Genomic DNA, 18,723 nt, shown 5'->3' with positions numbered 1-18,723 from the left:
AAGACAAATGTACTTAAGTGGGTCAAAAAGCACTCTAAAGGTAAGCTAATTTCATTTAATGTAATTTATTTTCACATGCAGTTAACATTACATTCAGTTTGCACATAGAGTATATTATTTTCATAATTTGATGTCCCTATGAGGCAGGACTGTAGACAAACATGTAAAACGAGCAGCGACTCTATGAATGAGAGTGAATTGTGATTAAGTGGAGGCAATTGTAGCCTATTAGGCAAAGTGTTTAACGCTTTGCTCATGAAGTGATGAACTTACTGCTTCGATGACCTCGACTGAATTGCTTTAGTGTTCAAATCATGTGGAAGACTTGAGGAACTTAGCTGAATTAAATATAGAGCCCTCTTCAGCCTTTTAAAGAATAACATAAAATAAAATAAAATCCAGCCCTCCTGGAGTGTTTTATCAGAGGTGTCCTGTTCAGTCCATGACTTTCTCCAGGGCTTTTTCATCTTTTCAGGAGTTATTTGATATCTCATATAGAGATATTTCATTTACTTTGCCCAGCATGAGATTACGGCTGTGGAAAAAGGAGCATGCTGGCATTAGATGTGAAATACATTTTCATTTGCAGATCTCGCCTAGTTATTTACAATACTTCTACATAAATTACATCCACCCAGATTCATAAGTTCTGCAGTAGTAATGTACACTGCTGTTCAAAAGTTTGAACAGTCAATTTTCTTTGCAAAGAAATTCATACTTTTATTCAGCAAGGATACATTCAATTGATCAATTGATTCAATTTATTCTATTTCAAATAAATGTTGTTCTATTTCATCAAATAATCCTGGGGAAAAAGGAATCACAGTTTCCACTAAAATATTAAGCCTCACAACGGTTTTCAAAGTTGATAAAGCAGCAAATCAACATCATTAGAGTGATTTCTGAAGGATCATGTGACACTGAAGACTGGAGTAATGATGCTGAAAATACGGTCAAACCGCTGTTGGAACCAAGTAGATTTAAAACGTTGGATGCAAAAAAATAGAATAAAATGTTTTTCACTAAATTAATTAACAATCCAGGATATTAAAGTCATGTTTATATTAAGAGATGTTAATTTTCAGTGGACTCAAAGGAAGTAAGTTCACAGTAGTAACAGTATAAATACTAGTTTTTGAACTCAAACTGTTTGAAGCAATTGGTTTCTTCCATGGTATTTTTACGGTAACATACTGTAAAAAAGAGAGCTGTAAATTAACGGTAAAGGGCTGTAAATTAGGGCTGCAATTTTTTTTTATAGTGGATGTTTGAATACATTTGTGTTTATGAAAACTAAGTTGTATACAAACATTTCAGTTTTTATTTGAGTGTAATACATAAATACCAGTTGAATATAATAGTCAGCTTTGTTGTTAATTTTAACCTCTAATATTATAGTAATGTCCCAAACGAGAGGGTTTTTCCAGCATTAGTTTGGAGATATTTTTTCCCTTAATAAAATCAAACTTCCAGCATTGGTAGTCATTCTGAATAATCGGTGGAGAAATGTAGTATCGGTGCATGTCTATAATTGATTGTAATTTTATGTTTTCAGGAATACCGCGATTCCTCAGTCAGCCGGAAGCGGCGTCGGTGCGGGTCGGGGACAGTCACGTGATGAACTGTGAGGTCAACCCTGATCTGGTGTCCTTCATCCGCTGGGAACGGAACAAGGAGCCGGTCGAGCTGGATCAGAGAGTGTTTGCACTGGCCAGTGGAGCTCTGGTCATCAGTAACTCCAGCGAGACCGACACTGGGCTCTACCGATGCGTGATCGAGAACGCCGGACCCATCAAGACCAGCGAAGAGGCGCACTTACACATACTGACGGGTAGGAACATGTACATTAGATTTACAATCACATTAATATACCATCATGAACATGTTTTTTATATATATATATCTGGACTTTCTATAAATCAACTTCATGAGGTTTTTTTACTTTTTAAAGTACCCCTATTATGCTATTTTAAAGGTTCCTAATTTTGTCTTGAGGTCTCATACAATAGGTTTTCATGCATCCAAGATCATAAAAACACTTTCATTTTCTCATAATATATATGTATATATATATATATATTGCAGCATCACATCTTTTCTCACAGTGTCTGAAAAGGCTCAAAAAGGATTCAGCCTCTCTAAACCCCGCCTTTCCGAGAGCCTACTCTGCTCTGATTGGTCAGATTGCCCACTCCAGCCTCTCTAAACCCCGCCTTTCCAATAGCCTACCCTGCTCTGATTGGTCAGATTGCCCAGTCCAGCCTCTCTAAACCCCGTCTTTCCGATAGCCTACTCTGCTCTGATTGGTCAGATTGCCCAGTCTTTTGTGATTTGTCTATTCTGCTCTAAATGAAATGTTTGTAAATGTAAAAGGTCGGCAAAGTTTTAAAGATCGTAGATCCACTTTGGGTCCACTTCCAAAGGATAAGGATTAAGACTCTCGCTCAAATTGATACAGTACAACAGCATCATTGTTACAGTTCGTATTACTGTGTATGAGGACAGACTGGGTCATCTGACCAATCAGGACAGAGTAGACCAATCAATCTGAGCCTGAGTCTTAATCCTTATCCTTTGGAAATGCATGCATTGTTGATCAATGATCTTTGAAACTTTGCCAACCTTTTACATTCACAAACAGCTCAAGTACTAAGTCTTTAGTAAGAGGCAGGTTGATATTGTCCATGTGGATATTCAAATCCTATATCCGTCCTATATCTAATCTACAATTCTCCCATACCATCCATTTGTATTCTTGAAAAATCAGTTGCCTCTCAACTCCATCTTCATCTATCCCACAATAACCTGTATGAACAGTTCCAGCCCGCTTTCCATCCACTTCATAGCACTGAAACAGCACTTATCAAAATCACCAACGACCTCCTTATGCCAGCTGATTCTGGACTCCTTACCATCCTCATCCTCCTTGACCTGAGTGCAGCCTTTGATACCATCTGTCACACCGTCCTCCTCAACAGGTTATCCTCCATCGGCATCACCCACACTCCGTTAGACTGGTTCACATCTTATCTCTCTGGCCGCACTCAGTTCATTCAATTTAAGTCTTTTAAATCCAGTACCTCCGCCATCACTTCAGGTGTGCCCCAGGGCTCTGTCCTGGGGCTCCTACTTTTCATCATTTATCTCCTTCCCCTGGGCAATATCTTCCGCAAATTTAACATTCAATTCCACTGTTATGATGATGACACCCAGCTCTACCTTTCGACCAAACCCTCGTCCACTCTCCCGCCCACCTCCCTTACTGATTGCATCTCGGAAATAAAAACCTGGTTTACCCCAAATTACCGACAGTTTTTACCGACAGTTTTTCTCTCACTATTGATAACTCCTCTGTTTCACCCTCCCCCAGGTTAAGAGTCTGGGTGTCATCCTTGACAGCACATTATCTTTTCAATCCCACATCAATAACATTACCCGGTCTGCCTACTTCCATCTACGAAACATTAATCGCCTCCGCCCCTCCCTTACCCCCCACACTGCCGCCGTTCTTGTCCACAGTCTCGTCACTTCCCGTTTGGACTACTGCAACTCTCTCCTTTTTGGCCTCCGTCACAAATCCCTTCATAAACTTCAACTGGTCCAGAATTTAGCTGCCCGCATCATAACCCCCTCCATTCACCACATCACTCTTGTTCTCCAACAGCTTCACTGGCTCCCGGTCCAGTTTCGTATCCAATTCAAAGTCCTTTTGTTAACGTTCAAAGCCATCCACAACTCCCCCCCACCCCATATTTGTCTGATCTCTTCCAGTGTCCAACTTCCACCCGCTCCCTTAGATCCTCTTCCTCCATACACCTGTCTCACCACTATGGGGATCAGAGCATTTAGCCGCTGTGCTCCCCGTCTCTGGAACTCATTACCACCCCAACTCAGAAACATCGATTCATTCTCCCATTTCAAACTGCAACTCAAAACACATCTGATGTCAATTGCTCTGCCTCTTTCTGTTGTTTTTAATGTTGTTCTATTCTTTATTTTTTGTTGCTTTTAAATGTCTTATGTATCCCTGTACGGTGTCCTTGAGTGCCGAGAAAGGCGCCTTTAAATAAAAGGTATTATTATTATTATTATTACACACTACATGAAATGTAACAATACTATGTCTTTAAAACCTTTTTTTTTTTTTTCATAATCCTTTATATTAAACATTTTTAATCCATGACAAACATAAATTCAGTTGGGTTTGTCCAAAAAAAGTTTTTTCCTCCTTAAAAGAACAAAAGCTCTCAGGAGGAAAGGCCAATTTCCCTTCATTCCTGACAGTAAAAATGCAAGACATTGATTCTGATGTGATTTTTCATACCCTACTGAAACTCACACAATTGCGGGGAGAGAGAGAGAGAGCTTTAAAGGAAGCCTCCTGGAGCAGGACGGCCACATGTGGTGTTATCAAAGAGAACAATGTAATTTATGCTGAAGTTAAAGAGAACTGAGCTGCTTTGTGGCAGATCCTCAGCGGGCAGATTAATAACCCAACCCAGGCCTGAAGCTCCAACCTCAAATACTGAGGTTATCACACCAACCATGGAGCAGTGATATTTAAAGAGAGAAATTAAATAATTTATTTTTCCCTCGTGGAGATAAATAAACAATGAGTATTAAAGAGAAAATTTTTTAGAGCTTAAGCCTAAAAGGTTAAGTGTATACTGTCTATACAGTAAATGTAATTTTAAAAAAAAATAATTTTTTTTTTTTTTAGAAGATCCCCAAGGAGAGGCACTTTTAAACCATTGCTGTTTGTTTGAGTGTCATGCCTTTGTGTTTTTCTGATATTTTATCTTAGCCCACTTTTTAAGCAAACAAAAACAAAAAACAAAAAAAAAACAAATTGTGTTAAATTCATACTTAAGGACACAGTCCACTCAAATTTTAAAACTCTGTCTACTTCACCCTCATGTGGTTGCAAACATCTATGACTTTCTTTCTTCTGTGGAACAAAACGTTGGGAAACCAAACAACATTGGACCCCATGGACTTGAAACATAAGTTGGATAGTCTTTTTTTTCTTTATTGTGAATTATATCCGAGTGAAACGGCTTCTTGAACAAGAACAAATGTAGGGAGGGGCTTAATTTTGTTTGTGGGGAATTGACTGGATGGATGTGGTTTGCTATTGGTTGATCTCATGTGAGTGACAGGTTGCCCCGCCCTCGTCATCAGAGAAGTTATTTTGAGTCCAGATTACGAGGCACATGATTAAAAAAAATAAAAAAATAATGATGTGCACACTGATAAATCATTTATGGTAAATACTGCAACATTCCATAAAAAAAAAAACAAGAATTGTCCATTTTGATTTCGTGGTGACTTTAATAATTAACAGTGTTGGGTGTCATGCATTACTAAGTAATTAATTACTGTAATTTAAGTATAAGTAAGGGATTACTCTAAATTTTTCTGTACTTTAATTACAGTTACTTCTGATGTAATTGCATTAAATATTGTATAGACTATAGAACAATTCTATATAAAACTAGTGGATTTAACATCAAATTTTAGTCATGTTAAAAATGTTAAAATGTATGTTTTTAATGCATCCTTCTCCCTTTAAATAGGGAGAAGAATAAATTATGTAATTTTATATCAATTATTTGATAGAATTAAAAGATCAGCTTCATGTTTATCCTTGTATTGTTCAACTAGTCGATGTTGATATGGGATTTAGAAAGTAATAAGTAATGCAATACTTTTTAGAGTATTTTTATTTTATTTATTTATTTTTTATCTTTTTTATTCTTTTTTTTATTTAATAAAAAAATTGATTTTTTTTTTATTATTCTTTTTTTGTGTCAAGTGATGCACATGGGCTGACACTGACTGCATCGAATTCTCTGTGTTGTGCAGAATCCGGAGAGGAGAGAACCCTGGAGTTTCTCCTGGAGCCTCAACCAGTGTCTAAAGTCGTGGGGGAGAGCGTGCTGCTCCCCTGTGTGGTGACGGGGTATCCCACAGCCTCCGTCACGTGGATGCACAGAGACCAGCTCGTCGACGACAGGTAGGGGTTTGAATCTCAGTTTTGTCTTCACAGATGTCCGGGGTGGATGGAGACACTGCTATTAATAGATCCAGAGCTCTGAGCTCTAAATCAGACAGTGATTTCCACTAACAGGTCATTGATTCCTCTGTGACGAACATGAGCTTTGAGTCCCGCTGTGGCAGCAGTGTCCACTTTTAGGGATCGCTCTCCGTGAACGTCTGCTGTTCTGCTGGCATTCAGCCCTGTCCCGTCCCAGATGCCCGAGGAAATAATTACAGTGACGGCGCCCGGCTGAGAGGTGTAAATGCCAGTCAAGACTGCAAGCTTCTACACCACACGCACACACACACACACACACACACACACACACACACATTCTTGTACATCTATCTTTATGAGGACATTCATTGACACAATGCGATCTCTAGCCGCTAACCCTAACCTTACCTATCCCCATACACAAAAGAATTATATTTGAAATATATTTTCTGGATATGTTTTGGAATATATGCAAATATTTGAAATTGGCCCAATAAATATATTTCATACTTATATTTCATATATTTTTGTTATATTTCAGAATATATTTCAATGTATTTGGAATATATGCCACATATATTTTTGACACTTTTGGGGACCCGTACAGAAAAAAATACATTGAAATATATTCTGAAATATAACAAAAATATATGAAATATAAGTATGAAATATATTTATTGGGCCAATTTCAAATATGTGCATATATTCCAAAACATATCCAGAAAATATATTTATTTTGTGTATGGGTCACAACTAAGTACCTAACCCGAACCCTTACCCTAAACCAACCCTTAACCCAATTATAACCTTATCCCTAAAACCAAGTCTTGACCCTCAAACAGGCCTTTAAAGGGCTCTCAGTACCGGCCAAAATGTCCTCACTTTACTCTCTTTGTCCTCACTCCAATGGTCTAAAACTCAAACTGGTCCTCACAAAGATAGTTGTACAAGTACACACGCACACACACACACACACACACACACACACACACACACACACACACACACACACACACACACACACACACACACACACACACACACACACACACACACACGCACACATCTCTCCTTAGAAACATTGCCAGGCTGTTCACAGATTAGACAGAGGAAGCCACTTTTTCATGCTTCATTCTCATTAGCTGCTGGGTGTCCAAAGGAAATGAAGTTTCCACAGCCATGATAAACCTGTAAATATAAGGGAATTTTCCAGGCCTGGAAAATTTATTCAAATAAAGATGCTCTAATTTGAATATTTTTCACAATTTCGTCTAAATTATTACAAATAAAACACTAAAATCAGTTGTTACAAGTGAATTTGGGCACTATAAATGAATTCATTTAGATATTTTCTAAGTTTGCATTTAACGGTGGTATTAAAGGTTCACCCAAAAATTATAATTCTGTCATCTGTTACTCGTCCTCATGTCGTTCCAAACCCATAAGACTTTTGTTCAACTTCAAAACACACATGAAGGTATTTTCAAACCTGAGAAAATTTGAAACCTCTCTGTGAAAGTTCATAAAAACATAATCCACACGAATCAAGCGATTTAATCCAGATCTTCTGAATAACGACATGATCGCTGTGTATGATGAACAGATTTAGTTGATAAACACATTAAGTACATTAAACGAGCTTGCTTGACGCGTGAGAACCAATAAACAAAAGTTTTGGTTACATGGACTTTCAATATAGAGACAGAAATCTCACGTTTCAATACAAATATCACCATTTGTGTTTCAGTGACGACGAGTCTTGTGTTTGAAGTGGCATGCGGCATCAGTGAATGATGACAGAATGTTCATTTTTTGGTGAACTAACCCTTTAAATTATTAAAATTTACAAAAATCAATATCAGCCTGACTGGGAAAGTCAAAGAAAAATCAAGGAATTTCAAAAAGACCCAGTACTCTTTTACAGTTTCTCCATGTAAACTTCTCAAAAAAGGTATTTTGAACTAGATTTGCGAGTGGTGCTTTCCATGGTTTGCAAACCAAAAGAGAAAAGAAAGAAATACAGTTCTCTAGTCTATACGAGATGTTCCTCCTTCAATGCAACTGGTACTTCTTCACCTGTTTTATTGTCCGGATTGCTTAGAAAAGTAAATGCAAGACACTCATCATTCTTGTCTAAACAAAAAGTGCAGAATGAGAACAAAGTAATTGTGTTTTTTTTCCTCAAATCCCCAACCGTAAAGTATGAGTCATTTTAATGGTGTTGCTTTCCTCAGTAAACACCACTAATAATGGCCTTTCAGTGAGTTTGTCATAACAATAATTACCAAATACACTGGCTTGAATGTAAGTCTCCCCAGAGTTGCCGTCTTCACACGATGACTTCATTAATCAAACTACTGAGGTTATTTAAACTGAAAACGATGTTTTGCTCTTGACAATTAAAAAGTGCCTGTGAGATTATTCCTGAAGGAAGGGTTTGGACTGTCAGCCGGTAATTGGGAATGTTGAGTGGAAGAGCAATGGGGAATATTTATAAGGACGCTGGTGTTATCGGACGAGGCATTCAAGCCCCTTTCTTGACGTGTATCTGCGTTTATGAAGACGCTCTGCGCTCCGGGGATTAACCGCGGTAAACGGTCGAGTCAGAGAGGCAGAACAAGAGAGCAGAGAGATGAAAGAGTACAGTGAGAGTTACTGTTGATTGCCTCATATTGGGGTCCGTATGAAGTGTGACTTCAATCCCTCCAAACCTTAAGACACAATTTAAACGTTGTACAAAGCATGCTCACGGTCCCTTTGATCATACTGTGCAATATGCATCTCCAAATATTTCTATAGTACAGTACAGAGGCATTCAGTTACACATATTGTGTGTATGAATATTTGATGTAAACAGGTCTCTATTTGCGCACTATATACATAAAAATGAGACTATATACATTTGTGAAGTTTACCTTATGAATTGATTGTCCGGATGGAAAGACAAAGACAGGGTCATTAAGGTGGTCAATATGTTTTTTTTTTTAGCTGGTCCAACGATCCCTGAGGGGTTTTTATCCGCACCAGTTCAGTGAAACCACTGATCAACCAACAAGCCATTCATCCTGTCCCTTTGTTCCCATTTCCTCGATTCTCTGAAACCCCATTTAAAATCCAATTTGGGGGTTGATCATTGTGTGCTACTCTCCTGATCTATAAAGGTTGGATGAAATCATTGCAGGATGACCATTGGCAGAGTTGCTTATCAATGTTAATGGCCTATAATTTCTGCAGCCTTTTGCTCAGGATGTGTATTAACAAGATTAAATGCTGTTTTCAGCTCACTCTCCAGATATCAAATTTATCCTGTTTGTAATAGAGTCTGGCCCTGTAATGTTCGGCCAGAGGGAGGGGGAACAGTAGGCTAATACGCTTTAGCATACTTATAAAAAACAGTACTTTTTACAGAAATGATATGCATTGAAAGAATACTTAAGTGCAAACTTAGGGTACGTTTACACGACAATGATATGCTTAAAACTGAGAAGTTTTTCCTTTGATTTTGCCGCGTGCAGACGACACCATTGTCAAAACGATCCCAATTCACACGGATCCGCGAAAACGACTAAAAACGCTGTATTCTGCTGCCGGGCCATTAGATGGCGATGAAACACTATAGAAGTAACACGCATGTGCATGACGTCATCGTCTTCAGAGATTCACGTTTTTGTTGTTTACAAGTAGATAGTTTTTAGAAACTTGCTCTTCGAAACTCGTTTTCAGAAGTTTGCGTTTTCAAAACGCAGTTGTCGTGTAAATGAGCGGCCAGAATGCATAAAAAGTTTTACGTTTTTACTTGAAAACGGTGTCGTGTAAACAGCCCCTAAACCAAACTACTGTTCATTTCATTTCGACTGGAACTTGAATGTCATGGGTTTTATTATTAATTTTTTTTATGTTTTTTTTTATTGCAAGTTAAAACATTGTAGCTTATACAAGGTAAAAGATCAATGACATATATACACATACAGAAGAGAGAGGGACATACAGAACACCCAAAAAAAAAGAGAAAAGAAAAAGAAAACAACTAAATATAAATATATCAATATAGTGATGTATGCAGGTACATTGGTAAGTTTAAGCAATGAGATATTTCAGTGATATAGATAGAGGCAATTTAAGAGAGTCATAGTAATTGTGACAGAGTTGTAGTAAAAGTAGTATTCGTACTACTACTACTACTAATAATAATTATAACAAAAACAATAATAGTAGTAGCAATAGTAGTGGTAGTAGTAGTAACAATAATATTCATGATAATAATAGTAGGAGTAAAGAATACAAATGGTTTTATAATATCAATACCAATACCACCATCCCTACTACCACCATCACCAACAACAATAAATAGTAATAATATGCAGCTTTTACATGTAAAATGAAAAGTATAGCTTATAGAACACAATATATACACACACATATATATGTATACACGAATTATATATTTAATAACACTCAGAAATTATTTATTATAGAAATAGTTATGCATATTGCGCTTCCTTATTATTAATCCATTTAATATCCCAAAGATTTTAGTTGAGGCATCAACTACCTAGCTAGTTTTAATCAATATTTAAGGATGAGAGCAGTGGACTGAAAATGTTATTGAATTTGTATAGTTGGTTTTTAATTGCTGACGTTTGTCATGTATTTAAATATATTTGTAATCACTCATATCTGAAGCTGCAATTTATTACATTTAAAATATGTGACCCTGGATCACAAAACCAGTCACATGAGTCAATTTTGTGAAATTGAGATTTATAAATCATCTGAAAGCAGAATAAATAAGCTTTCCATTGATGTGTGGTTTGTTAGGATATGGCAATATTTGGCCGAGATATGACTATTAGAAAATCTGGAATCTGAGGGTGCAAAAAAATCAAAACATCGCCTTTAAAATTGTCCATTTATGTTCGCGCTTTTGCTGCATTCACTCACAAAAATAAATGTTTTATATATTTACGGTAGGAAATTTACAAAATATCGTCATGGAACATGATCTTTACTTAATATTCGAATGATTTTTGTCATAAAAGAAAAATCGATAATTACAATGTATTGTTGGCTATTGCCACAAAAATACCCGTGCGACTTACGACTAGCTTTGTGATCCAGGGTGACATATACTGTACAGTATTAACTTTAAATGTAATATCGAATACCACATTGCAGTTAAATATAAGATCAAGTACATGTGCTTCAGTATGTTAGTCGCCACGGTCCATCAGTCCTCACAGATCGAGCTCCCTCATGTCTGTGTGGGGGAAAAGTGTTTTTCTAATGTCGAAAACCAAACAGTGCTTTACTGAGCGTGGAGTCATTCCAACGGCTCTGATTCCCCGGCACTAGCAGCGTTCCCATCTCTCAGGATCTTGGGGTCACTGGGCCGAGAGCTGAGAGAGATAATCGCAGGTTTGAGGAGATGCTCGGGCTTCTTAGTGGGAGCGTAACAACAGGCTGGATTCACTGAAGGATAAATACTGAAGACTGGCACATAGAGCTGAAGAGAGGGAGGAAAGGACAGCCATTTGTAAAACAGAATTAGATATTATTGTAATGTCATAAATAGTCTTGTGCTTCCAGACTCTAGTCCATGTTAAAGCTAATCCTGGCCCGTCTGATTGATGGAAAGTCATAAACCACTTCGCTTTTTACTTCTTTGCTCTATTTCAAAGAAATCTAGAGTATCATCCATGTTTTTAAATTATAGTCATTATATTTGAGTGATTTAACAATATATTTTCATGTTAGAATGCATGCGTGTTTTTTATTTTGATTCTTTTTATTTTGTTTATTTTAACTTTTTACATTTTTATGATGTAATTAAATATCAGCTCACGAACCCCAGTTTGGGAAACATATTTTTATAGAAATATATAGTAGTTTATAGTGTTTACAGGAAGGTAAACAGACTGGCTGTCTTCTGCGTGTAATATGCATCAGATGTTCCTGAATGGGCCGTGGGTGGGCCGTCCGAAGCTAAAACTACAGTACATCATTTATGACTTTGCTGGAATGCATTTTTGCTGGACGTCTGTTTTATTGTTTGGCAGGACATTACCGCTGTTGTACAAAGCATGCATCATTTAGCCAGATGTCCAGCGGCTGTTTGTCACTGGAACATATGAATTTTGTGCCTCCCTCTTGTTCTCTCTCGGTCCCTTTTTTTCCATCGTGTCCCGTCCCTTTAGGAATGACTGTGGCTTCTCCTTTCACTCAACAGCTAATGACACGTCCACGGCTAAACCCAGTTCACTCAGACCTCTAATGTGCGCATGTTACGCAGGCTGTGGTTTTGGGCTTATAGGAATGTGCTAATCAAAAATATCGGTTAACCATTGGAAGCACCTGTGAAACAAATAAAGAAAGGTATGTTGATAGTCCATCTCAGCCCAGCTGGGAAAAACAAACTCTCCGACGACTCACTGTAAAGATGAAGCTCTTCATATTGATTTTAGGCACTGTTTACTATCTATTATTAGTATTAAGATGCGTTTTGGTCGATCGGATCATAAGTAGACGAGGGAGACACATTCCCGTTTACACCTGGTGTCTCTTTTGTCCACTTCTGTCCTGATTTCTTTGAGGAGAGAATCTATGGGCGGGTAAATGTATGGGTTTTTTCAGATCTAATGGACAAAATAAGCTCATGCAATTTGCATATGAACGCGACCTGATGAACGACGGAGAGCATCAGCTTTAGTTTCTGCTCTGACAGATGCAAGATCAGCCGAACACTGTGAGTGTGTGTTAGAAATCAGGAATGGTGAGAGAACATTGTGCTTGGTACGTTTTTCATCTTTAAACCAAACTTGGGTCTTCAGCTGACAAAGTTTAAATCCCGTCTGGCTAGAGCTCTTCCCATAATGTTCTTCCCAGAAGACGGTGTTTTGTGGCTGTTTGAACACATTCGATCACATGAGCGTTTACACTACGAAAGCAATCCGGTCGAATGTGTTTTCCACGACCTCTGGAAGTGGTTGAAAGTGGACGAGCTCAAAACGCTTTAGACCCCGTTTACACCTGTATTCAGTGCCGTCCACTTGTGATCCGATCAACTAAAACGTATTTTAATACCAGATGTAAACAGGGCCATACTAGCCTGAAATCTATACGCACCCTAGCGGCAGCAACACTTATTTTGCAGCCAGGGTAGTCTAGCAAATCTCCGTTGACTTTCGAGCTGGAAAAACCTAAACTAGGTCAGGCCAATCACATCGTGTATAGAGTAGGCGGGACGGGCTTAACATATGACGACAGAGTTGCGACGGTTCCCTGCTACTTGAAAACAAAGAATGGCTGCTGCTGGCGAACATCTTTCGAATCGGCTTTGGCCGCGACTCTGGAGAACTTGGAGTTAAGCTTTTCTTTGAGAAAAGAGCAAAGAACGGCACTTAAGTCATTCTTAAAAAAGGAAGATGTGTTCGTAGTTTTGCCGGTCAGATTCAAAAGTTGAATCTATCAACTAACGTTAGCTCCGCTGTTGGGAAAACGCTCTGGGCTGCGTTTCCCAAAAGCATCGTAAGCCTAAGTTAATCGTAAAAACGATCGTACGACTGATCTTAAAATTATCGTCTGTTTCCCAAAAGCATCGTAGCTTAAGTAGCACTTGAAAATCTTCGTAGAACTACGAGTGCTCTGGAGTAATCGTACATCCCCAAGTGCATCGTAAGAAGACAGATTTATGAGGACACCTGCAGGACAACCGGCAGATTACACCTTTAACTTTATTCAAATGCGATGTGATTATAATATAAGGTTTTGATTGTACTTTATTGTACACTTTATTACTATTTTTTTGTTGTTGGTTAAATTAATGTATAAATTAAATAATTAAAAAGGTCAGAAAACAAAACAAAAAAATAGAAATAATTTAATCTAATAATTTTAATCAAAATGAAATGAATGAACAAAAAAATAAATACAAGAAATCCTTTAAATCTGTTAAAAATTACATCTTTGTTTCGCTCTTTCTCCTCTAAAAGGACATTAATTTCATCTTTTTGAAAGGTATCTTTTCTTGTTGTTTTTTTTGTTTGTTTTTTGTTCAGCCATTTTGTCAGTGCCTCCGCCTGTAGGTGCTTTATATAGACTTGTCTTGATTGCTAATCCACAACAGAAGACAATTATTAGGTTAAACGTTCAGAATACGATTCCATATAAGGTTATATGGAATCGTATACGAATAACGATCGTATTATATGGAATTTCAGCACTTCGCGAATGGACAGCGACTCTTAAGTAGCACGTAGAGCGCGTTCTCGCGCGTTCATGTTAAGTGCATTTTTGGGAAACGCTCGTGGAATTGCTGCGAGCGTTCGTAACCTTGCACGTAGAGAGCGCTCTTAAGAGCTAAGATACATCGTTATCGGGAAACCCGGCCCTGGGGTGCGTTTCCCGAAAGCATCGTTGGCCAACTATGGTCGCAAGTTCCGTCGTTACCAATAGAGTTCAATGGACATTGCGATGAACTTGCAACCATAGTTGGCCAACGATGCTTTCGGGAAACGCACCCCTGGTTAGTTGAAGCGCTGTCCTATTGCGTGCAGAGGGAATTTGAAAGACAGCCGTTTATCCCGCCCCTTGGATTGAGCCGTGTCTATGGTGAGTTGCCAGACCTAACATCTTGATGTAGGTCTGGCTTGCCAGGCTAGGGCCATACACTAATTTGTTTGTTCGATGCTCAGTCCTATAAAAGAGCAGCATATGTTAAACTGGACAATGATAGAACAAAATATTCAGGTTTAGAAAATATGACATTACATCATATGGGTTCTTGCTGTGAGATGTTTGTTCTTCTTTGAATGCCACATTCACACAGCAGAAGAATACGGTTGACAGTCCTGTACTCGAGTCCTTAATGTGGTTGCGTGCACACACAGTTTGTTCATTTATGGGAGTGACACTACATTCTATAACCCGAACTCACACACGTATTTCTAGGACTCCCAACCGCATTCTCGGAAAACCTTTGCTATGTGAACGCAACCGGACTGGACAACTAGTCGACCGTCACGTCATACAGTGTGAGAGAGACAAACGCGTGTCTACCGTGTGTTGCGGGTTTTCATGTGTGGTTACGGTAACTTACAGTGACTGAGATATGTGACCCTGGACTACAAAACCTAAAACCTGAAATTGAGATGTATACATCATGAATAAATAAGCTTTCCATTGATGTATGGTTTTTTAGGATAGGACAATATTTGTCCTATCCTAATTCTATCTAAAACCATCAATGTGGCAATAGCCAACAATACATTGTATGGGTCAAAATTATAGATTTTTCTTTTATGCCAAAAATCATTAGGCTATTAAGTAAAGATCATGTTCCATGAAGATATTTTGAAAATTTCCTGCCGTAAATATAAAAAAACAGTTATTTTTGTGAGTGAATGCAGCACAATCGTGAACATAAATGGACAAGTCATATCTCGACCAAATATCGTCCTATCCTAACAAACCACACATTAATGGAAAGCTTATTTATTCAGTTGTCAGATGATGTATACATCTTAATTTAAAGAAATTGACCCATGTGACTGGTTTTGTGATCCATGGTCACAAATATCATTGTTTTTACATTTACAATATTGGGTTACACTTTATTTTAAGGTTGTCATTGTTACAGTGTAATTGTATATTTAAGTACAGAGTAATATTAATTAACTACATGGACTTACTATAGGGTTAGGGTAGGATTAGGGTTATTTGCATGTAATTATGCATAATTTACTGTTATTATTACTATAGTAAGTACATGTAACATGTAACAAGGACACTGTAAAATAAAGTGTTACCCAATATTGTATTATAACTGATCTTACATTGCTTTGTAATACAGAAGGGAAAATTATGTGATATTTAAAAAAAAACATATTGAGGGTCTTTTCTGTAATTTATTATTACAATTTATTTTATTGTTGTTTCACTTCACTTCGTATGACTTTGCCTTGGCGGACAAAGGTGTTTTAAATATTAATGAGCATTAATAATTAACCTTGATAAAGATAAACTTCATCTGTTTGTTTGTAACATTGAAGGTGCCACACAGCCATGAATAAATAATAAATCATCTTTTTAGGCTGACGAGGAAGTTTTGTTGTCACAGTAAGTTTCAGAATACATTGACGTCAAGATCAAGATGACTCATGATATGTTTATTCAGACTAATTGTTTTCTTCTATGAAATAATGATAAAATATGATGGCATACTAATAAAGAAGGTTTTCTTTTCAAGAATTTTTATTATTTTTATTTTTTATTATTCAATTCACATTTATTTGTATAGCACTTTTCACAATACACATCGTTTCAAAGCAACTTTACACAAAATGCATGAGTCCACATTACAATCTGCAGTGATCTGTTATCAGAGGTTATGTATTTCAGAAATGTACATATCCAAAATGTATTAATTTAAACAATGCAATTGAAGGCAGAAACAATAAACTCATTAAAGTAATGAATACTTGTTTGTTAACAAACGATTATGACATTGATAATATCAAGTTTTTGCCGTTTTTGACTTTGCTGGTTTGAACTGGATTTTCCAGTAGGATAACACAGGACTCTTGCTGGTGGCATCAGAAGGAATAGTGTCACTCCCCTCATTCAAGGCTTGGCACAGCTTTAGGATCTGCTCTGTTTGGAGTCGCAGTCATAGAGCTGAACAGTTAAGGATGGAAACCATGCCAGAACCTTCTGAGCTGTTGACAAGGCAGGCTTTCATCTCGCTCGCTTGTATCTCATGACGGCATCAATCACAGGCTGGCTGCTCTGGGGCAGGTTGGGTCAGCGCCACCGGTAGTTTGGTGTTGGGTTTCTGTTGACGGATGCCAGTAGTTTGGCCTCAGAGCGGCACACTGGATATCTAGCGCTAGCTGTTAGCCTGTTAGCTGTTAACCTGCCTGCAGTCGTGAACACATTAGTTCTGGGTTATTTGAGGCGACTCCACGCATAGAACCAAAGCATTACGGCTCCCTCAACACGCATAATGCACCGGCGGTCCTGAAGGAAGGAAATGTTAGGGGGAGGAGACGGCTCACTTGTTAAAAAACGAATGGGAAAGTCTTTTCTGTTTATGCCATTCATGTTTATCGGTATAGTGTGCAAAACAGGACTTGAAACCCTTGTTTTTTTTTTAACAAATGGTAAGTGAAAGGAGAGGAGATGCCTAAACTTTAGAAAATATTATTCACTGACCTCAGGTGTGTGTGTTTTTTTTACAAAAAATGGGTATGTCTGAATACCAATACTTGTTAGTGTGATTTTGTTATTTTCTAGCAAAAAAACATACAAATAAAAAGTTTTTTTTTGTAAGAAAATAAAATAAAAATACACCTAAATGGGTGTTACTCTAGCTATTTAGGGGGAAAATGTTCATTTTGCAGTTCATTTGTTGTGATTTACAATAAATTTGGGAACAGGGCTGAATGGTTGAAGCCATCGCCTCTACATTTTGTGGCAAATCAATAAAATAGAATAGACTGTTACCAAGGTTATTGTAAGAAACCCTGTTTGCCATTTTATTTTTTTAAATATATATATTCAATATTTTATATCGTCTTATTTGTCTTGTCTGATCCAGCTCCAAGTCTAACTGAGTCTTTTAGATTTAATCAAGTGAAATCAAATGTTGACAAAAGCAAAACACCACAAAGGACCTTTGCGGTAAAACCAAGTCACCAAGCCTCCCTCATATTAGTTTTGAAGGCACTTAGAGACACATGCGAAAATCATATTTACTTATTAAGATAACAAAAATAAGCCATTTTTAGTTCATCAATCGGCCAAATGATTTGCTGCAGAAATAATTTTTATAAATTTTTACTCAAATTATGTTGTGCATTCATCAAGCACAGCCATTCAACCCTGTTACCCAAGGTTATTGTAAGAAACCCTGTTAGCCCTTTTTTAATTGTAATATTTTTTATTTATTTAATGTTTATTACTAAAAAGCGCACATGATTTTAACTTGTATTCAATTGTATTGTGATGTGTATTCGGACAACTTTTGGCAACAAAGTCATTTATAGTTTACGATAAATTTGGTAATAGGGCTGAATGGTTGATGCCGTCGCCGCGACATTTTGTGTCAAATCAATAAAATAGATTATGATTATTTACTTAGAAGCCAGTTTTGTCTTATATCGTCTCATTTTGTCCTTTTTGTTTTTAACCATTGAAAATACTACTTGTCTATATATATATTCCTAATGTATTCATCTGATCCAGTTCCAAGGAGTCTAAGTGAGTCTTTCAGATTAAATCCACATGTTGACGAATGTAAAAGGATCTTGTCCTCCCTCACATCACAGTTTTGAAGGCCCTTGACTAGATACACATGCGGAGATCATAAGACACTTGCAGCTGATGTGGAGCTTCAGCATTCACACTCTTAAAGGAGCGTACGAGTAATAACGTCACAGTCCATGAAAGGAAAACATGAAGAGTGTGTCTTCTGTGGAAAAGCTCCTCATTGGGTCTACGTGTTTCACTGCGTGTTCTTCAGCCTAAAAGCACAAAGACCCCCTTCATGAGACCGGCTGGTTTTTTCCTTGGGTTGAGGTGTGTGTTGTTATGCTTGAGGTAGGGTGGAGTTTCGTTGAGTTACTCTCTCTCTTCTGGCGTGTGTTTCGGACACTGTCGACAGTTAGCCTTGGACATCCACCAGAGAACTG

The 18,723-nt window shown here is 37.6% G+C and overlaps 1 protein-coding gene across 13 annotated transcripts in view; it reads left to right on the top strand.

Annotated features, from left to right (window-relative positions):
- Nucleotides 1-18,723, top strand: part of neo1a (neogenin 1a) — a 172,090-nt gene that overhangs the window by 90,305 nt on the left and 63,062 nt on the right. For all 13 annotated transcript variants that reach the window (XM_084405111.1, XM_084405116.1, XM_084405122.1 and 10 more), the window contains exons 3-4: nt 1,556-1,831; nt 5,866-6,016. In XM_084405111.1, coding sequence (XP_084261237.1) covers nt 1,556-1,831; nt 5,866-6,016 — 427 coding nt within the window. The remainder of the gene's footprint in view (nt 1-1,555; nt 1,832-5,865; nt 6,017-18,723) is intronic.

This window comes from Rutilus rutilus, assembly GCF_951802725.1.
Source record: "Rutilus rutilus genome assembly, chromosome: 3".
In the NCBI taxonomy this organism is placed as follows: Eukaryota; Metazoa; Chordata; class Actinopteri; order Cypriniformes; family Leuciscidae; genus Rutilus; species Rutilus rutilus.
The sequence above is the reverse complement of the archived record's forward strand: the minus strand, read 5'-3'. Positions and strand labels throughout refer to the sequence as shown.